The 22753-nt window shown below is 47.4% G+C and overlaps 1 protein-coding gene across 7 annotated transcripts in view; it reads right to left on the bottom strand.

Annotated features, from left to right (window-relative positions):
• The window catches only part of LOC144599502 (mediator of RNA polymerase II transcription subunit 12-like protein), a 395150-nt gene extending 374421 nt beyond the window's left edge, over positions 1-20729 (bottom strand). For 6 of the 7 annotated variants that reach the window (XM_078410467.1, XM_078410473.1, XM_078410471.1 and 3 more), the window contains exons 1-2: positions 20540-20729; positions 19119-19283 (exon numbers count right to left, since the gene is read on the bottom strand). In XM_078410467.1, coding sequence (XP_078266593.1) covers positions 19119-19217 — 99 coding nt within the window. In that variant the 5' untranslated portion in view covers positions 19218-19283; positions 20540-20729. Of the gene's footprint in view, positions 1-19118; positions 19284-20316; positions 20440-20539 lie in introns of those variants that run through there. The other variant, XM_078410468.1, reaches the window with a different exon arrangement.
• Between the last annotated feature and the right edge of the window lie 2024 nt (positions 20730-22753).

Here is a 22753-nt window from a genome sequence, read left to right as displayed (position 1 = left end):
AACTACTATCTACCTCAATGGAGACTCTCGGACTATCTTTGATCGGGCTTTACTGACCTTACCTTGCACTAAACGTAATTCACATTATTTTCTTTATCATGGGTAGACACAAAATGCTGGAGTAACTCAGCGGGTCAGGCAGCATCTCGGGAGAGAAGGAATGGGTGACGTTTCGAGTCGAGACCCTTCTTCTGAAGAAGGGTCTCGACCCGAAACGTCACCCATTCCTTCCCTCCCGAGATGTTGCCTGACCCGCTGAGTTACTCCAGCATTCTATGTCTCTTTATCATGTATCTGTACGCTGTGAATGGCTCAGATGCAATCACGTATTGTCTTTCCGCTGACTGGTTAGCACGCAACAAAAGTTTTTCACTGTACCTCGGTACATGTGACAATAAACTAAACTCAACTCAAAAGGTGGCGGAAACCTGGTATACACTTAACCAAAACCACACACTTAAGCGGGGCGGCACAGTGGCGCAGCTGGTACAGCTGCTTCCTCACACGCCGGAGACCCAGGTTTGATCCTGACCTTGGGTGCTGTCTGCCTGGAGCTTACACGTTTTTCCTGTGACGGCGTGGATTTTCTCCGGGTGCAACAGTTTTGTCCCGCATACCAAAGACTTGAGGGTTTGTAAGTTAATGGGCTGCTGTAAATTGCCCAGGATTCAATGGGTAGGGAGTGGATGAGAAAGTGGGATAACATAGAACTTGTGCGTGGATGGGTGATCAATGGTCAGCCAGGATGGGGGGGGGGGGGGGGCAAGGGGACTGTTTCCACACTGTTGTCTCAATGTTCTAAGTAAAAGCAACTCAGGCTAAGTCCATTTAAAATTGCAAAACCAGTTTTGTGCTAAATTAGGTTGTGGAGGGGATAATGGATCCACAAGAAGATATATGGAGTGAAGGAGCAGATCAACTATTTTCTAGATGAAGGACAACATGGTGGAGTTCCAAATAACAATCTTATTTTTGAGAGAATTGAAACTGACCCAAATAAAACCAACAGGGCCTAGTCAAATTATGATTTAGCAACAAGGAACTGCAAATGCTGGTTTATACAAAAGGACATAACGTGCTGGATTAACTCAGTGGTTCAGGCAGCATCCCTGGAGAACATTGATAGGTGAATTGTTAGGTTGGGACCCTATTTCAGAAGGATTCCGACGCAAAAAGTCACCTATGCACGTTCTCCAGGGATGCTGCCTGATCTGCTGAGTTACTCCAGCACTGTGGTTTTGTTTCTTTGTAAACCAACATCTACAGTCATGAACACACTACCCGAGGAGAGGTGGAGTCAAGCATTCGTCATAGATCCAACAAGAAACATGTTCAATCACCTAGGCTCGGCAGACTGTAACGAGTGACAATAAACTACGATTGTGCAGACAGGTATTCGATGGACTTGTTGAGCCGGACGGCCACATTCTGCACAATGCCTCCTTAATTTGCAGAGCTATGGGATGGAGAACAAGAACAATGAAGATTTCCCCTCGTGCCATTGCTGGCAGGTGGCTTTCTTTCGTATACTTTGATAGTGAAAGGCTACAGGGCACAACAACACCAAATTAAATTAGGAATTACATTTAGTTTGATTGAGAGATACAGCATGGAAACAAGCCCTTCGGCCCATGCCGACCACCAATCAACCATTCACAATAGTTATCCAACTTTCGCATCTAGTCCCTGCACATGATGGCAATTTGCAAAGGGTCAATTAACCTACAAGCCCGCACATCTTTGTTATGTGGAAGGAAACCAGAGCACCCGAAAAAAAAACACACGATCACAGGGAGAACGTGCAAACTCAACATAGACAGCACCCGAGGTCAGGATAGAATCCAGGTCTCTAGCGCTGTGAGTCAGCGGCTCCACCAGCTGCCCCACTGTGCCGCACCAATAGGAATTTATGAATAGGACGAATATTTATAAAGATTGTGGGAAAGCGAGAGAGCGAGAGAGCGAGACAAAGTCTGACTACATAACTCTAATTGAAGAGCTCATGTTGCTATTTCAGGAGACCTAATCTTTTTATTGTACGCATTCAAACCAAATCTATGAGGTTGAAAAACTTAATGATATTCCCATTTGCAAGAAACTGCAAAGTGCTCTGTATCAAAATGATGCGAATTGTTTTAGAGAACCATTTGTCCAACCGCATTGATTTATACAGCTACTTATATTTATTTCCACCCCTGCGCCTTTATTTCCACCCCAGCCAGCGAGTCACATGGATGTGAAAAGCCATTTAGCTGCGTTCCTTACAATTTAAGAAGCTGTCTCTATCTGCGGGGAAACATGTCTTTCACAATCACCAGTACCAAACTAAAGAGTGGCAATTCATCTCACTGGGATGTAGAAAGATTTTTTGGAAAGATGCAACACTGCAAGTAGTGACTTAGGTGCACAAGGTCTCTAGGGGCAGGGTGTGGTGGAGACGCTTCTCAAACAAGGGAAGGGATATCACTCCACGGGGCCACATGAGTGGCAAGGGTGCCGGGTATGATGGTAGTTCTGCGAACACTACCGAGTGCAACGCTAACAGATGCAAATATAGCAGCCCCTGAGAATGTCAGAAGAATTTTTGCAGTTCTTTTTTTGTTTATGCTTTTTATTCTGAACAAAGTTTATTTTTGGAATAAAAAAGGTCTCTGGAACATCAGAGGTTGAGGGGAGACTTGATAGAGGTATATAAAATTATGAGAGGAATAGATAGGGTAACCTTTACCTGAAATGTCCAATACTGAAGGGAAAGTTTTTTTTAAAATACAGAATGGTGGGGGCCTGGAACGCACTGCCAGGGGGTGGTGGTCGAGGCAGATACAACAGTGGCGTTTAAGAGGCTTTTGAATAAGCACATGGAAGTGTAGAGAATGAAGGGATACGTATTATGTTCAAGCAGATGAAATCAGTTTAACTTTCCATCAGTCTGAAGAAGGGTCTCGACCCGAAACATCACCTATTCCTTCTCTCCAGAGATGCTGCCTGACCCGCTGAGTTACTCCAGCTTTTTGTGATACCTTAACTTTCACTTAGTTTTGTTTATCACGTTCAGCACAAACATAGTGGGCCGAAGGGCCCGTTCCTGTGCTGTACAGTTCTATGTTCTATGTCCCTTCGAAAATTGTATGTCAGAATCCCTCTCTTTCCCAAGGGTGCCAACATTTGAAAGGCGTCACATCAATGACACAGTGCTTTCCCAGTAATGTACTGCCGTGTAACCATGGGGGCACAAGCACCTTCCATTGTGGGACTTGAACTCACAACCCTTCTGATTCCTAGGCGAGTGTGTTCCCGACCAAATACTGTGGAGACCTGGAAGCTAGCAACACTTTGTGAAGTGACTTCAGCAGACCGTTTGAACCAACTTATTCTGCATTCTAGGAGCTAGCAGAGGAGAAATTTTTAACACATGACTGCTCAAAGGCAGGATGATGCAGTGGGTGTCGTGAATAGGTTGACCTACTTTTCTTTCACAATCCAATATTTAGCACATAGTTAGCACACGTCCATATGAATGATCTTGTCCAACTGGTTTATCCCCACATTGTTAGTCCAATTACAGATTAACACACACTGCCTTGGATCATTTCTTTGCTGCTAATGTTTCGATGCAAAACATTTGGAGAACAACAATCTACACTAATCCCACTTGCCTGCATTTGGCCCATATTCCTCTAAGCCTGACCTATCCATGTATCTGTCTAATTGCTTCTTAAATGTTGCAATAGTCTTTGCTTCAACTACCTCCGCCGGCAGCTCGTTCCATACACCCACCACTGTTTGCGTGAAAAAGTTACACCTCAGATTCCTTTAAAATCGTTCCCATTTCACCTTGTATGCCCTCTGGTTCTTAATTCCCCACTCTGGGCAAGATACTCCCTGTATCCACCCGATCTATTCCTCTCATGATCTTATACACAATTAGATGATTAAAAACAAACTGTTGTCTCTTAAAGTACTTCCAAGAGAAAATATGCCTAATTTAATCTCCCATAATTGATTCAATTTATTGTTCTGAAACAAGTCATCTAGAACAATGATGAGAGGATGAAAGGTTTAGATGTGGTGCATCAGGGCCCCAAAGCTAATTACTGTGGTGTATTTGATCAATAAAGGGGAGGACATGCATTTATGCAGCATCTTTCACACCATTGGATCATTGAGGATATGGCATGGAAACAGACCCTTTGGCCCAACCTGTCCATGCCCACCAAGATGCCCTGATCTAAAGCTAGTCCCATTTGCCCATGTTTGACCCTCATCTCTCTAATCCTTTCCTATCCAAAGTCACTGCACAGTCACTGAGATGTAACCAGGGGACAACTTTTACACTCAGACGGTGGTGGGTATATGGAATAAACTGCCAGAGGAGGTAATTGAGGCAGGTACTCTCTGAGCGTTTAAGGGCAGCACGGTGGCGCAGCGGTAGAGTTGCTGCCTTACAGCGAATGCAGCGCCGGAGACTCGGGTTCGATCCTGACTATGGGCGCCGTCTGTACGGAGTTTGTACGTTCTCCCCGTGACCTGCGTGGGTTTTCTCCGAGATCTTCGGTTTCCTCCCACACTCCAAAGACGTACAGGTTTGTAGGTTAATTGACTGGGTGTAGATCAGTGCATGTTCCTTTAACATAGTGACCTCACCACTACTAACCACTCCCCATTGTCTCTTGTATAATTGTAGCTTCCCCACCTCCAGCTCGCTCTCTAGTTCCAGTGATGACCACGGACAGCTAGGGCACAACATGTGTGTAGTGAAATTAATAAACAATATCCAGTAAAAGACTCTGTGTGCAAAGGACGTCTCTTTACATGGTGTCAGAGCGGTAGACTTGCGTCTCCTGTTTATCGGGTTTTTATTTTTAGCATTTGTTCGTCCCAGTTGTGTCCCATCCTTCCACTTTGCCATGGCTCCCTCGTGTCGTCGTCCGGACACGCTTGTTTTTGATGAGGACATAGTGCACCGCTGGACTGTCTTCCAGCGGGACTACGAGCACTATATAGCGATTGCCCATCCTGATGCAACTGCTGCGATAAAAGCTCACCTGCTCCTCAACCTGGCTGGTCCGGAGGCAATGGAACGCTATGCGTCGTTCGAATTCGTCCCTCCGGAGGACCGCAACGACCCGGTATGTCTCATGGCTAAGTTCACTGCCCTGTGCGATATACCCACCAATAACATTATCGAACGTTTCAACTTTTTCTCGCGGCGTCAGACTCCAGGGGAGCACGTTGACGCCTTCATTGCATCCTTAAGACATATGGCTCGGCGGTGCCGCCTTCAAACGATTACACCCGACGAGATGATCAGGGATGTCCTGGTCAACGGTCTCCTAAACTCTAAGCTGCGGGATGAGCTCCTGATGAAGCCTGACCTGTCGCTAACGGACGCCATACATGCCGCACGCATGGCCTCTGCTGTTGGCTCAGTATCTCGGCCGGCGCCCCAGGACATAAATTTCACCGGCCGCCGGCGATTGAATGACCCGCAGACCAGGGTCACCCCCTCCGCGCCCACTATGGTCACCCCTCGCAGATGCCCAAACTGCAACTTCTCGTCACACAGGTATAACGTTTGCCCAGCGCAGGGCAAAACTTGTAATTCCTGCGGGAGGCAGAACCATTTTTCTGCAGCTTGTCGTTCTCGTGGGAGACCTGTCCCTGCTCCTAGAAGGAGTCTAAACAACCTTGCGACCGATGATAGCGCAACCGGTTCCCGGTACCAACATGAGGAACTCCATGGCTCAGATACGACTTCCTCCCATGGAGACTCTATGCTGTTTTCGCTTTTGGGTGCACCTGCATTGATAACGGATCCATCCGTGCATGTTACAGTCAATGGACACTCCTTCCCTGCCAAGGTCGATACTGGGGCTTTTGCAAATGTTATGTCTGTGGGCCTCTTCGAGCAGATAAGCTCGGGGGAGAGGGTTACTCCTGACAACTCCCGCCTCCATGCCTATGGGGGAGGCGTTCTGATTGCCGTGGGAAAGGCAACGGTTATCTGTACTGTTCTGGAGACCTCTCGGCCCCTCACGTTCCTCCTGCTAGCATCCGCAACGTCACCCTGCTGGGCGCCCGTGCATGCCAGGACTTTGGTTTGGTCTCATTCCACCGCGACATCCACCTGGTGCAGGCCCCCATGGACCCCCTGATCGAGTACCCTGACCGATTTGATGACGTCCTGGGGAAGCTGCCCTGTGCCTACAAGATCGTTGTGGACCCGGGGGTCGACCCAGTGGTCAGACCGGCCCACCGTGTGTCTTTTGCCATGAAGGGCCGCGTGGAGTCCACACTACGTGGCATGGTGGACATGGGCATCCTCAAGGAGGTGAGTGCCCCCACCCAGTGGGTCTCCACCATGGTGGTCGCTGCCAAGAAGGACGCGAGCGAGATCAGGATCTGCATCAACCCCAAGGACCTGAACCTGGCTATTAAACGCCCGCACTACCCCATGCGGACGGTGGAGGACGTCGCGGCACAGGTCGGTCCAGCCACAGTTTTCTCGGTCCTGGATGCCAAGAGCTCCTTTTGGCAGATCCCGCTGGATGCACGTTCCTCCTTCCTGACCACCTTCAGCACACCGTTCGGCAGGTTCCGTTTCCTCCGCATGCCTTTTGGGATCAACTCGGCAAGCGAGGTTTTTCAGCGTACGATGGAGCAGCTGTTTGCTGGGTTGCCGTGCGCCATCATTGTGGATGACATCCTGGTGTACGGGAGGGACGTCGCTGAGCATGACCGACACCTCCGCCAAGTCCTGGACAAGGCTCGTGAGATCAACCTCAAGCTTAATCGAAGGAAGTGTCGGTTCCGCGTTGAGGAAGTCACCTACGTCGGCCACGTTTTCACGGCGGGGGGCCTGAAGCCAGACCCCGAGAAGACGGCGGCGATCACCAAAATGCCCGCTCCCACTGACGTGCCCGGCCTGCAGCGCTTCCTGGGCATGGTCAACTACTTGGGTAAGTTCATACCCGACCTCAGCGAACTGAGTGCCCCCCTGAGGGAGCTGACCAAGAAGGACAATGCCTGGGTCTGGCTCCCGCACCACCAATCGGCCTTCGTGGCCCTGAGGTCCAGACTCGCACGGACCCCCACTTTGCAGTTCTTCGACCTGAACAGGCCAATCGTCCTCACCTGCGATGCATCTCGGTTCGGCCTTGGTGCTGCCTGCCTGCAGCTCTACGACGACCGACAGCTGCCCGTCTCCTATGCCTCTCGCACAATGACCCCTGCTGAACAGCGCTACGCCCAGATAGAAAAGGAGCTCCTTGCCGTGGTGTTCGCGTGCTCCAAATTCAGAGACTACGTTCTTGGAAAAACTTTCACCATCGAAACTGACCACCAGCCGCTGGTCTCTATTTTAAACAAGCCCATCCACGCAGCCTCGTCCCGCTTGCAGCGAATGATGCTGCAGCTGCAGCGTTTCACATTCAAAATCGTGTACCGCAAAGGCAAGGAGATGTTCGTGGCAGACACTTTGTCCCGTGCCCCACTACCTTCCACTTCCCGCCATCCGTACGAATCGGCTGACCTGATGGTGTTGAACGTCAACATCGTTCCATCTTGGCAGATGCAGTCACTGGTCACACACACTGCCGCTGATCCGAACCTTCAACAGCTTGAGGGCGTCATCCGCCGTGGCTGGCCTGAACGACGGTCTTCCCTGCCGGCTGGTGCCGTGCCCTACTTCCTGGTTCGGGATGAACTGGTGCTGCACGCGGGCGTGGTGGTGAAGGGTCACAAGGTTGTGGTGCCGGCTGCGCTGCGAGATCACTACTTCCAGACTGCCCACAACGGACACCCAGGGGTGGAGGCCACGTTATCCCAGGCCCAAGCACAGTTTTACTGGCCTGGCATGGTCAAGGACATCCGGGACAGGGTCTCCGCCTGCGCTGCCTGCAACAGCCTATTACCTCATCAGCAGCGCCAGCCTCTCCTGCAGCAGCCGGCTCCCGAGTTGCCGTGGATGGCTGTTGCCGCTGATATTTTCGAGTGGCGTGGCAAACACTACCTGGTCCTGGTGGACTCCTACTCCAGCTGGTTCGAGGTGGACCTGCTGCCGTCCCTCACGTCTGCTGCCGTCATCGGGAAGCTTCGCCGCCACTTCTCTACCTTTGGTTCCCCGGCATCCCTCCAGTCCGACAACGGCAGCCAGTTTACCAGCGCGGAGTTTGCTGCTTTCGCCACCCGGTGGAACTTTCGCCACATCACCAGCAGCCCCGAGTACCCGCAAAGCAATGGACTTGCAGAGCGCGCTGTCCGCAGCGCTAAGGAACTGATGGAACGTTGCCGGCTTGACAGTTCGGACTTGTACCTTGCCCTCCTCAACCTCCGCAACATCTCCCGGGACCCCGCGCTCGGTTCCCCTGCCCAGCGCCTCATGTCCCGCACCACTAGACCCCCTATCCCCGTCTCCCAGCAATCCCTGCAACCCACGGCTCGGAGCCCTGCCGCTGTCAGGGAGCGCTTCACTGAAAAGCAGCTCATTCAGAAGCGCTCCTTTGACAAATCGTCCCGTCCCCTTCCACCTCTGTTCGCTGGCCAGGTTGTCCGGATGGAGTCCACCTCCGGTCACCACCGGCTGGCCGTGGTCGTCGGCAATGCTGACTCTCCACGGTCGTACCTGGTCAACTACGAGGGCACCGTGTATCGTCGTACCCGCCAGCACCTGATGCTGGTAAACGAGCCTGCACCGCCTCCCGCGGTCCCGTATTCACCTCCCGTCCAGTCCCCGGTGCCTGATGTGCCTCCTGCTCAGGTACATCCGCAGTCGCCCCAGCCCCCTTCCCCTCCCTCGCCTGCGCGTGTATCGCTTCCCAGTCCTCCTCCTTCCCCTGGTTCCCCAGCCTCTGTACCCGCACCCGTCCATGCTGTTCCTTCGACCGGAGGGGATGGTGCGTTGCGCACCCGCTCTGGGAGAGTGGTCAGGCCGCCTGTCCGGTACGGTGTGTACGAGTAGTCTGTGTTGTGCTGCATTCTATCTGCTCCCTGCTTGTAGTTTGAGCCTAGCGCATGAGCCGTGGTCACTTTTGTTTCCAAGAGGAAGGATGTAGATCAGTGCATGTTCCTTTAACATAGTGACCTCACCACTACTAACCACTCCCCATTGTCTCTTGTATAATTGTAGCTTCCCCACCTCCAGCTCGCTCTCTAGTTCCAGTGATGACCACGGACAGCTAGGGCACAACATGTGTGTAGTGAAATTAATAAACAATATCCAGTAAAAGACTCTGTGTGCAAAGGACGTCTCTTTACACTGGGTAAATGTAAAAATTGTCCCTAGTGTGTGTAGGATAGTGTAAATGTGCAGGGATCGCTGGGCGGCGCGGACTCGGTGGGCCGAAGGGCCTGTTTCCGCGCTGTATCTCTAAATCTAAATCTAAAATCTAAAACAACTTGGTCAGGAACATGGATATGAAAGGGTTAAGAGGGATACACGGACCAAACGTGAGCAAGTGGGACTAGCTTAGATGGGACATCCTGCTAGTCGTTGACAAGTTAACAGTTGTTTAGGTTTATTATCATCACCTATATCAAGGCGCAGTGAAAAGCTGTGTTTTTCATGCCAACCAGTCAGACCAGAAAAAACTGTACATAAATGCAACCAGTTCAAACACAAGAACAGTGGCACGCAGAGCAGCTCAGTGACGCAGTGGGAAAGTTGCTGCCGCACAGCGCCAGGGACCCGGGTATGATCCTAACTATGGGTGATGTCTGCATGCAGTTTGTACATTCTCCCTGTGATCGCTTAGATTTTTTCTGGGAGCTCCAGTTTTCTCCCACTCTCCAAAGAAAACAAGTTTGTAGGTTAATTAGTTTTGGTAAGAATTGCAAATTGTCCCTGGTGTGTAAGATGGTGGTCATGTGCAGGGATCACTGGTCGGTGCGGGCTCGGTTGACCGAAGGGCCTGTTACCACACAGTATTTCTAAACTAAACTAAAATAGGTAGAGTAAAGGGGAAGATACAGAGTGCAGAATATAGTTGTGGAGTAACCCAGGTGAGTAATCAACATATATTTTGCAGATGGTGTATTTGCAGATGATGTCTAAAAATATAAATAAAATTGAAAACAGGCGAGCCCCACCACCAACCCCTATGCATTTTACCAACCAGAAAAATACTAATTTATCTCCAGGAAATGTGCAGTAAGGAACTGCAGAGGCTGGTTTAAACCGAAGATAGACACAAAAAACTAGAATAACAAGCGGGATAAAGAACAATGAATAAAAGATATGCAGAAAAGTAAAGGAAACAGGCCATTGTTAGCAGTTTGTTGGGTGAAAACGAGAAGCTCGTGCAACTTGGGTGGGGGAGGGATAGAGAGAGAGGGAATGCCGGGGCTACCTGAAGTGAGACAGATCAATATTCATACCACTGGGCTGTAAACTGTCTATTCATTGTTCTTAATCTCTCTACATCATCGTCTATATCTCTCGTTTTCCTTATCTCTAATCAGTCTGAAGAAGGGTCTCGACCCGAAACGTCACCCATTCCTTCTCTCCAGAGATGTTGCCTGTCCCGCTGAGTTACTCCAGTTCTTTGTGTCTAATTTATGCCTTCTCTGCTCCCTGTTCGGCAGCCAATCTTCTACCCACGACAATATGTTACCTCCCACACAATGAGATTTTATTTTTTGCAATAATCTTTGATGTTGCACCTAATAAAAAGCCTTCTGGAACTCTTAGCACTTCCACCTGTTCCCGTTAACCACAACACATGCTCTCATTACATTTTTTTTCCCCTGTGCAGCGTTAGAAGCTCTAGACTGAGAATGATCCCAGGAATGATTGAGTTAACATATGAGGAGTGTTTGACGACACCTGGCCTGTACTCGCTGGAGTTTAGCTGGATGAGGGGGGATCTCATTGAAACTTACCAAATTGTAAAGGCCTGGATAGAGCGGATGTGGAGAGAATGTTTCCACTAGTGGGAGAGCCTAGGGTCAGAGGCCATAGCCTCAGAATAAAAATAAGTACCTCCAGATTTGCTGCCTGGCTCGCCAAGTTACTACAGCATTTTGTGTCCATTTTCGGTATAAACCAGCATCTGTAGTTCCTTCCTACACATATAGTTCCCTTCTTTCTGTACTAATATTTCTGTGCGTGGCTACATCCTTTAATAAACGATTTCCAACATTATCCCTCGCCTTTTTATTGAAATGTGTTACATCTACCAACTTTGAATACAATGGAACTTCCTACGAATGCAAGGAATTTTGGAAAATTAAAGCCAATCACATATCTCACCATGCATGTTTTTTAAGTTGTCGGAATGAAGTTATGGAGTTCTACAACACGGAAAGGGACTGATCATCATATGATACATTAGTTTTTTAGGTTTAGAGATACAGTACGAAAACAGGACCTTTTCCCCACTAACGTTCATGCCAACCATTGATCACCCCTTAACACAGGTTCTGCTGTTCAATTTTCACATCCAATCCCTCCACCCTCGGGGAAATTTACAGCAGCCAATAAACCGTCTTTGGGAGGTGGGAGGAAATTGGAGCACCGGGAGCAAACCCATGGGGTCACAGGAATAACGTGCAAACTCCGCACCCGAGGTCTGGATCGAACCGGGGTCTTAGGCACCGTGAGGTAGCAGATCTACCAGCTGTGCCGCAATTAGTAAACTAGGTTGGTGACAAAGATTAAGCACCAACTCAAGGAATACTGGAATGCAAGTTTGCTTACCCTATAGAAGGCATGGTCACTTCCTGGTATTATTGCTATGAAATTAATATCATACATTGGTTATTGTGTTTATCCTTATACCCTCACAGCAATGAGCCATATTATTGGTCAGAGAAGTATCAAGAGCACCTAAATAACAAAGAAAGAATGCTGCCTGTTGTACGCTACTTTAGGATAGGTTATGAAATCTAGCGTGGAAACAGGCCCTTCGGCCCAACTTGCCCATGCCGACCACCATGCCCCATCTACACTAGTCCCACCTGCCTGCATTGTGCCCATATCCCTCTAAACCTATCCTATCCATGTACCTGCCTAAATGTTTATTAAACATTGCAATAGTATCTGCCTTATCCACCCCTCCTCTGGCAACTCATTCCATACACACCCACTACCCTTTGTGTAAAAAAGGTACCCTTTAGGTTCCTATTAAATCTTTCCCCCTCACCTCAAACCTATGTCCTCTGGTTCTTGACTCCTCCACTCTAGGCAAAAGACTGTGCTTTTACCCAATCTTTTCCTCTCATGGGTTTGTACACCTCTGTAAGATCACCCCTCATCCCCCTGAACTCCAAGGAATAGAGTCCTAGCCTACTCAACCTCTCCCTATAGCTCAGGCCCTCGAGTCCTGGCAATACCCTCATAAATTTTCTCTGTACCCTTTCCAGCTCAACAATATCTTTCCTATAACATGGTGGCCAAAATTGAACACAATACTCTAAATGTGGCCTCGCCATCGTCTTATTTAACTGCAACATGACCTTCCATCTTCTACACTCAGTACTCTGACTGATGAAGGCCAATGTGCCACAAGTCCAACACCATAGGGAAGGGACTGATCGGCGCAGAGCGATTAAGAATGCCAAGAGGAAATTCCGGATCAAGCTGGAATCCTGAGGTAATGATACAGATGCTCGTAGATTGTTGCAAAAGCTTGCCCGCTATCATGGGCTATGAAGCAAAGCATCTCTTGCAACAATAGGCCCCTCACCGATAAACTCAGTGCATTCTCCGCCTACTTTGAACAGAGGGTCAGTGGAGGAACATCACTCGCCCCACCAATATCTGGTTTAGTTTTGTTCACAGATACTGCATGGAAACAGGGCCTTCAGCCCGCCGTGTCCACGCCGACCAACAATCACCCATGCATTAGTTCTATCCTACACACGAGGGGCCGTTCACAGAAGCCAAATAGCCTCCAAACCTGTACATCTCTGGGATGTGGGAGGAAACCGGAGCACCCAGAGAAAACCCATGCCATCACAGGGAAAACATACAAATTCTGCACAGACTGCACCCATGGGCAGGACTGAACCCGGGTCTCTGGCTCTGTGAGACAGCATCTCTCCCACTGCGCGCCACTGTGCCGCCCGTACCAACAGTTAGTGCGGCAGATGAAAGATCGGCCTTCTCGAGAATGCATCAACAGAAAGCAACTGGCTCGGATGGAGTCCCTGGCCTTGTCCACAGGACCTGTACGGATCAGCTGGCAGAGGTATTCACAGACATCTTTAATCTCTTACTCCTCCATCACCATCTCCCTGACCGTGGAAAACCTAGACAACAAGGACTCCTAGTTAATGACTAGGAGTCGATGAATAGGAGTCAGGTAAAAGCTCCACCTTCAAACCCATTCAAACTCACCTCCAACTCCTGGACCTAGAAATTAGCACCCTCTCCCCCTCCCTCTGCCACTTGATCCTTGACGTTCTGATCCACAGACCACAAGCAGGAGGACTGGTGACAATACTTCCTCCACAATAATTCTCAACACGGGTGCCCCATAAGGCGGGTGCCCCCTTAGTCCCTTACTATACTGCCGAAACACTCTTAATTCGGCTCCAATTCCACCTAAAAGTTTGTAGATGACACCACTGCCGGATCACAAACAATTATGAGACAAAGTACAGGAAGGAGATAGAGAGCTTAGTAACGTGGTGTCAGGACAATAACCTCTCCCTCGATATCAGCAAGATGAAACAGCTAGTTATTGACTTCAGGAAGCATGGCAGAGTAAATGCCCAATCTGCAACAACGGTGGCAAGTGGAAATGGTTGAGAGCCTCAAGCTCCTTGGCGTTAATATTACCAACGATCTGTGGTTGGCCAACCACATTGATGCAACAGCCAAGAAGGCACACCAACACCTCCACTTTCTTAGGAGACTGAGAAAATTCAACATGTCTCCAGTGATTCATACAAACTTCTTCAGATACACCATAGACAGCATGCTATCAGGTGGCATCACAGCTTAGTTTGGGAATAGCTCTGCCCATGAACACAATAAATTGCAGACAGTTGTAGATGTAGGCCAGTCTATCACATGGACCAGACCCCACCATTGACTTAATCTACACTTCACGGTGCCTCGGAAAATCAGCCAACTTAATCAATGACTTGTCCCACCCAGTCATTCTCCCTTTTAGCAGAAGATACAGAAGCTTGAAAGTGTGTACCATCAGACTCAGGAACAGCTTTTCCCCCTCTGTTATTAGGCTACTGAATGGTCCTTCCATTAACTAGGGTACTGTCTGATTCACCTCTACACCATTGAAGAAATTGGGCTTTGTCTATTGAATTGGGAGAGGGGATGGGGGGGGAGGGGGGGAGGAGGGGGAAGGGGGGAGAGGGGAGGGGAGGGGAGGAGAGGGTGCTGCACCATAGCAGGAGAGTCGCCTGTCCATTCCCTCCATAGATACTGCCTAGACACCACCCCCTCCCCCTGCCCCATCCCACACCCCACCCCTCACCCACACATGACCCCACCACACACCACCCCCACGCCACCGCCACACCATCGCCACAAGCCACATCATACCATCGCCACACCATCACCACACCATCGCCACAAGCCACACCCCACACCATCACCACACCATCACCACACCCCATCGCCACACCATCGCCACAAGCCACACCCCACACCATCACCACACCCCACACCATCACCACACCATCGCCACACCATCACCATCATCACACCCCATCGCCACACCATCGCCACCACCACACCCCACACCATCGCCACACCATCGCCACACCCCACACCATCGCCACACCATCACCACACCCCACACCATCACCACACCATCACCACACCCCATCGCCACACCCCACACCATCACCACACCCCATCGCCATACCCCACACCATCACCACACCCCACACCATCACCACACCATCGCCACACCATTGCCACACCCCACACCATCACCACACCCCATCGCCACACCCCATCGCCATACACCACACCATCACCACACCATCGCCACACCATCACCACACCCCACACCATCGCCACACACCACACCATCGCCAAACCCCACAAGGTTACTCCAGCACTTTGGGTTGGGCTTGGGGTTCCAGCAGTTCCAGTTCTTGGAGTTCTCCATAAATTTGCTATTTCTCCTCGGAAGCACCTGTAATTGCTTTTTTATAATCTATTTAGCCGAGAGCCTCTGCCAAACCTCTCATTAGCCTTCAGGTGAAAATCACTGATGATCTTGAGCAATTTGACTTCATTTCCCTACGGCTCATGATACCAGAATTCCACAATGCATCACAGTTAAAATTAATCCACCACGTTGATGCAGATATAAATATGTGGTCAAACGGACATCTATATCTGTCTGTCTCCTTCAGCAGACAGACACAGACATACAGTCCAATCGCTCCATTATGTGGGACGCAAATCACCGTCAATGAGAGAAATGAATATAAATTTTAATCTTAACCCTCAAAATTAAAAAGTTCATGTAAACTTTTAGTTTAGCAAAATTTAGTTAAGTTTAGTTTATTGTACTGAGATACAGTGAAAAGCTTTTGCTGCTTGCTAACCAGATTTGTTTTAATGATTTGTTTTAATGAGACTGCTAGATATGAGAAAAACACTCGAATGAGCTTTAGAGTTTTAAGACAGAGGTAGTTGGAATCCAAACTTCAAAATACAACTTCAAAGCCACTTTAACGAGATAGTTCTTGACTGCCATGTGTCCGTTGAACCCACTGATAAATTGCCACAATTATGACGAATGTAAGAGTTCAGCGTTCATGCTTCAATAGGGACATGAACTGTACATAAAGTCAAAGAACAGCACCGTGGCACAGCTGGTAGAGTTGCTGCCAGAGACCCATGTTCGATCCTGACCTCGGGTGTTGCCTGCGTGGAGTTTGCACGTTCTCCCTGTGACCAGTGTGGAATGGGTGATCAATGGTCAGCTTGGACCTGGTGGGCAAAAGACCTGTTTCTATTCCGTATCTCTAAATTAAACTAGTCAGATGAATGACCTATAGTCTACACTGAAAGAGTAAAGTTGTGCTCCAGCAATGGAATCCTATAACAGTAACAAAAAAGTCAGGAAAGTGGATAAATGCACAATTATCAGCTAATGTATCCTCCTGAAAAGACCATAAGACAATAAGAGATGGGAACAAAATCAGGCCATTCGGCCCATTGAGTCTACTCCGCCATTTGATCATGAAAATGCGCACATGCAGAATCCCATCCCTTTTTCCTTGCACAGTCCATCCCACCCACCCTTATCATGAACCCAACTCCTCAACAAACTACAAGCCTCCTGCCTCCACCGGCTAAATGGGGCACTGGTAGATATCAGTATCAAACAAAGGAACAGGAGTGGGGAACACTGTTCAATTCCAATTGTCACGGCCAAAATTAGAGCAGGCTTGCATTTGCCAACCACTTGTTCACAATGTAATTCCGTCACAGTTTGAATATTTAAGTTAAGCAAACATTTACATGGTTTGAACCCACACACTTCACTATTCTGAAGAAGTGTCTCACCCATTTCTCTCTCCAGACATGCTTCCTGTCCCGCTGAGTTACTCCAGCATTTTGTGTCTATTTTTGGTTTAAACCAGCATCTGCAGTTCCTTCCTACACAGCATTAGATACCAAAAGTGTAATAAAGTTCAACGTCAAAATGCATACTAGTGGAAACTTTTTTTTAAAAAGGAAACACAGATAATTATTCAATTTAAAATATCTCTTGCAGAATTTAAGTACCTAACTTTCCCCTTTCAACACAAGGGATGGCACAGTGGCACAGCAGTAGAGCAGCTGCCTTACATTGCCAGCCAACCAGTGCAATCCTGACTGCGGGTGCCATCCGCACAGAGTTTGTACGTACGCCCCGTGACCGCATGGGTTTTCTCCAGGTGCTCCAGTTTCCTCCTACATTCCAAAGATGTACAGGTTTGTAGGTTAATTGGCTTCGGCAAAACGGTAAATTATCCATGGTGTGTAGGATAGCGTTAGTGTGAACGGGTGATCGCAGGTCGGCATGGACTCGATGGGCCGAAGAGCCTACTCCCACTCAGTATCTCTAAACTAAACTAAACAAACCTTTCATTCTCAATCCCAATCCATATGTCTAACTGCCTGAAAACTAGGTTATGAAAATAGTGGTGAGCTTTGTGTAAAAAGAGCATTAGACAGTCTAAGGAGACTTGTAAATATTAGATTAGTTTATTGTCATATACATCAGGGTGCATTGAAAGTCCTTGTTCAGATGAAGCTCACAGAGCAAGCCGGGTACATACGGTAATAATAAGTTACAAAAATAAGTACAAGTGCAAAAAAACAGAATGGTGCAAAATTATATTGCAAAATCCAATTTGTGCAAAAGATATTTTTAAGGCAGAGATTGACAAATTCTTGATTGGTAAGGGTGTCAGGGGTTATGTGGAGAATGGGGTTGAGAGGGAAGATAGATCGGCCATGATTGAATGGCGGAATAGAGTTGATGGGCCAAATAACCTAATTCTGCTCCTATAACTTATTAACATGAATATTCAAGTACAATAATAGAATGGGGCGGCACAGTGTCGCAGCGGTAGCGTTGCTGCCTTACAGTGCAAGAGGCCCGGGTTCCATCCTGGCCACAGGTGCTGTCTGTACGGAGTTTGTACGTTCCCCCTGTGACCGCGTGGGTTTTCTCCAGGTGTTCCGGCTTCTTCCCACATTCCAAAGACGTGCAGGTTTGTAGGTCAATTGGCCTCTGTAAATTTTCCCTAGTGTGTAGAATAGAACTAGCGTACAGGTGATCATTGGTCGGTGTGGACTCGGTGGGTCGAAAGGTCTGCTTCTTCATTGTATCTCTAAACTAAATATTTGAGAAACACCAAACAAGGTAGAGTTGCATGGCAGCACACCTGTGTGAAAGACTCCCGAACCATGGATAGTAGTAAAGGACAACGGGCCTTTATGGCCAAGTTAAGACTCACACACTTTTTTTTAAAAATTGTACTTGAAGGGTAGAAGATTGCACGTAAAACGTGGCAACTCTTGTGTCATGACTCAATGTGGTGTACTGTTTTACACTATTGTACTTCGTATTATTGAGCCTAATGAGTAGCAAGATTGTCACTGAACTGATGTAAAAAAGAAATTCATGGTACTTATTGTGCCCTCCATAATGTTTGGGACAAAGACCCATCATTTATTTATTTGCCTCTATGCTCCAGTCTGAAGAAGGGTACCGACCCGAAACGTCATCTATCCATTTCCGTCTACAGATGCTGCCTGACCCGCTTTACTGAAGCAGTTTGTTTTGTTTTTGTTAAATCTTTGATGATACATCCAAACTTCCTAATGCCATGCATTAAGATGGACTGGATGGAAGGAAATGTATGGAGAACGCAAGGAACTGCAGATGCTCGAATCTTGAGTAAAAAAACACAGTGCTGGAGTAACTCAGTGAGTTAAACAGCATCTATAGAGAATATGAATAGGAGACATTTTAAGTTGTGACCTTTCTACAGACTACACAGAAACAGCAGGCTAGGTTTCTGTGCTCGTCCCCTAGAGAATCACACTGACTCATAGCTGGAGAGAGAATGCCACCAACCATACCTTAACTGTCATCCTGCCCCAAATCGATTCTCAAGAAGACCTTGGGTGCTGTGTACCTGGAGTGTGCACATTGTCCCTATGACCGCATGGGTTTCCTCCCAGTGCTCCGGTTTCCTCCCATGTCCCAAATGACGTGCGGGTTTCTAGGTTAATTGGCTGCTGTATATTGCCCCTGGTGTGTAGGGAGCGGATGAGAAAATGGAATAACATAGAACTAGTGTGAACGGATCAGCATGAGCTTGTTGGGCTGAAGGGTCTGTATCTCTAAGGAGTTCGGGGGGGGGGGGGGGGGGGGTGGAGAAATAATATTTATTCCAACCTCCCCAGAGTGGGGCAATAACTGTGCAGCAGATCTAAAGGATGACAGATGTTACTGCAGGGATCACCTTGGCGTTGGGAAGTAACTGTTACCAAAAAAAAAGACATTGGAAGGAGATGGAGCTTGTTTTGCCGGCTGACGCTGCCTGGGGGAAGGGAGCAGAGGAGAGGGGAGGAGTGAAGAGGGGAGGGCAGGAGAGCCCAGCGGGCCTGAGAAAGCAGAGGTCGCTCTCACCTCTTTCTGCTTGGGATCCTGCGGGTAGACGTCCGGAGGTCCGAGCCGGGGTCGCTTGAGCGGTCTCTGCTCGTAGCTCAAGAAACCGAACGCCGCCATCCTGCATCCCAGCAACAGAGCAGAGTTTGGAGAGCAGCTTCCCACAATGCTCCAGCCCGCTCCCGGCTAATTAAAGAAAGAAGGGGCACATATTTTAACAACATACACTAAAATTATGGAAACCCAAATACGGGCTGCATTGCACCAAAATAAAGATTACGGTGCAAATATAGCAACAAGGAAAAATGACAGTCCCCACAGAGTTCCCTGCGAGATGCACTCCATATCAAATGCAATCCTACATAACTGTAACATGTGCAAATACCAACGCAATATAGAAACGCGTAAATATTAATATATTCTTAGATACACAAATACTGTCATCTAGATTATGCATAAATCTACATTGTAATATTTGTCAGGCACAAATATGAACGATATGTATAAATATATGTACAAAATAGTCTCTGATATACTAATGTCCTATAAATATATACACGTGTTCTGTCGGCCCACACACACATATACATATATATGAGGTAATTGTTTTTTTTTAACAGATATACAGTATGAGAGGTAATTGTCTATTCTACAGATATACAGGATGAGAGAGGATTGTCTGTGATATAATTATGCAGCATGAAAGATAATTGTCTATGATATAGATAGGAGATAATTGTCTATGATTGATATACAGGATGATATATAATAATCTATTATATAGATATAGATTTATAAAATTGTCATTACATGCAGTTACAGAGATTGTCTCTGTTTAAAATTATTTCTGTTATATTTACACACACCTATAGAAGAGGTAATTTTCCATACATTTCATAAATTCCCACATTCCTTTTCATACATTATATAGAAATTTGTCTACTAGCACTAGCAGCATTTTGGGGGCTTTAATGGGGGGGGAAGAGAAAGCCGTCCAGGAATATTATACAATGTTATATTATATACATCTTAATCCAACTGGCCACTGTGATCAATGTATCTCAAAATATGGTAAAACTATTGCTATCAATTATACATTTTTTTGTCTCCTGTTGGCTATTAATTATTTAAATCTACTCAATCTGTCAGTCGGTCTGGAAAAATAAGATATTAGAAAATAAAACTGTTTGTTGCAAGATTGAACGAGAGATGAACATACTCCTTGGCAAACATTCTTTTTTTTTTTCTGCTTCCCTGAACAATTTAGCTCTTTTTTGTTTGTCTTTTAAATTAACTAGTCAGAGAGATTCTGCATTTGCTAACATTTGGGTCGGAAAATGAGGCCAGTTGCAAATGTTTGCATTTCGTTCATCTTGTGCAGAGGAGAAGCAGCCGAAATAAAGGTGACAGGGCCGGCGCAGGTTGTTTAATGATGTCCTTACCTTTGTGGAAAGGAGGGTTATATTCTGTGCAGTAAACTAGTCAATGATGTATTGGTGCTCATAATCCACCCTGGTGACAGTCCCCTATCAGCAAACAACGCCTCGCTCTCCTGGTAAGTAAAAGGATCATTTGTTTCCCCTTTTGTATCAGAAATTCTTCGCGTTTGCCCTTTTCCTCAACGCAGATCTATCTACCCTCTGCATTAACCCAGTCTCGATACCGGTACAAAACAGCTCATCAAGGCAAGCCTCCAATTAAAGGGAAAGGAAGCAGACACATCAGGTCGGCAGAAAAATATTTCGCCAAAGATAATGGCTGTGGAATAAAAGGGGCTGGTTTAGGGAGCGTCTCCAAAAAGAATTCTGACATTTCCTTCATAAGCCTGCAGGGATAGAGATGTATTTAGATACAAAACGTAGAAGATATGTATTTGTAATCTAATATGCCTCCGTCTCTCTTCTACGCCTTTCAAACCGTCAAGAGCGTTTTATTGTCATATGTCCAGAAATGGAACAATGGAATTCTTACTTACAGCAGTACAACAGACATGTAAACATAGTACTCTGTAAATACCATGATATTCGGGTTTTGGTTTTAGTTTTAGTGATGCAGAGTGGAAACAGGCCCTTTGGCCCACCGAGTCCGTTCTGACTAGCAATCACCCATACACTAGTTCTATCCTACTCACTAGGAACGAGTTACTGAAGCCAATTAACCTACAAGTCTGCACGCCTTTGGAATGTGGGAAGAAACCAGAGCTCCCGGAGAAAATCCACACAGTCACAGGGAGAGCGTGCGAACTCCGTACAGACAGCACCCATAGTCAAGGGCGCTGTAGGCCAGTAACTCTACGTAGGCCAGTAACTCTACTGCTGTGCCACTGTGTCGTCACAACAACAAAAAAAGACCCCAAAAAATCAATATTTATAATAAAATAAACAAATAATAATTGTGCAAAGACAGAAACAATGCTCCCATGTCTCTGTAGTTCAAAGCTTATTTGGCAGTTGTGCTGTTTAATAGTCTGATGGTTGTAGGGAACCATGACTCTGGTGGGAACCAGTCACACTCCAAGAAGCAAATAGCAAACTGTTGGATGAACTCGGTGGGTTGAGCAGTATCTGTGAAGGCAAGGGGATGGTTGATGTTTCAGGTTGAGATCCTGCATCAGATGCTGACTTATCTGCTAAGTTCCTTGAGTAATTCCTCCTTAGTCTGAAGAAGGATCCCGACCCAAAACATCACCCGTCCATTCCCTCCACAGCTCCTGCCTGACCCGTTGAGCTCTTCCAGCACTTTGTGTTTTATTCAAGATTCCAGAATCCAGCATTCCAGTCTGAAGAAGGGGTTTGACCCGAAACATCACCTTGTGGCGGTGCCCGGGGGCTAGGCCACTCCCTTGGTCATTCCCCTTGGCACTGTGGACAGGGGGGATTAGGCCACTCCCTGGGTCATTCCCCTGGGGACAGACTGGTCTGGGGCTAGGGGATTTGCTGGAAGGGGTTATTGTTTTACTCCTGCGGGTGACTGAGTGAGTGAATGTTCAGATACTGTATTAAAGTTATTGTTACTTCTTACCTGGCGTCTGGCCTGATTTCTGTCGTGTCCAGACCCACTACAACCTACTCCTTTTCTCCAGAGATGCTGCCTGGCCCACTGAGTTACTCCAGCACTTTGGGTCTATCTTCATTTCAACATCTATTGTATCTCCACACTCAAAGGACTTAGAGTCATAGAGTCGTACACCACATATACAGGTCCTTAGGCCCAACTCATCCATGCAAACCAAGATGCCCGATCTAAGTCAGTCCCATCCGCCCCCCTTTGATTCATATTCGCTCTCAACCTCACCTCCTCCCACATCCCAAAGACGTGCAGCTTTGTAGGTCAATCGGCTGCTGTGAATTGTCCCTGGTGTGTAGAATATAATGCGTGATTGCTAGTCAGCATGGACTAGGTGGGCTGAAGGGCCTGTTTCCACGCTGTACCTCCACACTAAACTAAACTAAACTAAACTGCCCAGCCATTCACCCCATTGGGATCTCCTGCCACACCCGTGGAAAGCCTAATGGTTTCTATATAGATCATCTCCGGATCCAACAAATAGGTAGGAAGCAAATCACCCACAATCTCAAAGGACCCCCAGAGAAATAATAGAAGAAAACTCTGCAAAATAAATATAAATACATTGGCAATGGGTTAATGCAGAGGGT

The sequence above is a fragment of the Rhinoraja longicauda genome, chromosome 13, assembly GCF_053455715.1.
Source record: "Rhinoraja longicauda isolate Sanriku21f chromosome 13, sRhiLon1.1, whole genome shotgun sequence".
Lineage (NCBI taxonomy): Eukaryota > Metazoa > Chordata > Chondrichthyes > Rajiformes > Arhynchobatidae > Rhinoraja > Rhinoraja longicauda.
This window is presented reverse-complemented; position numbering and strand designations above follow the sequence as displayed.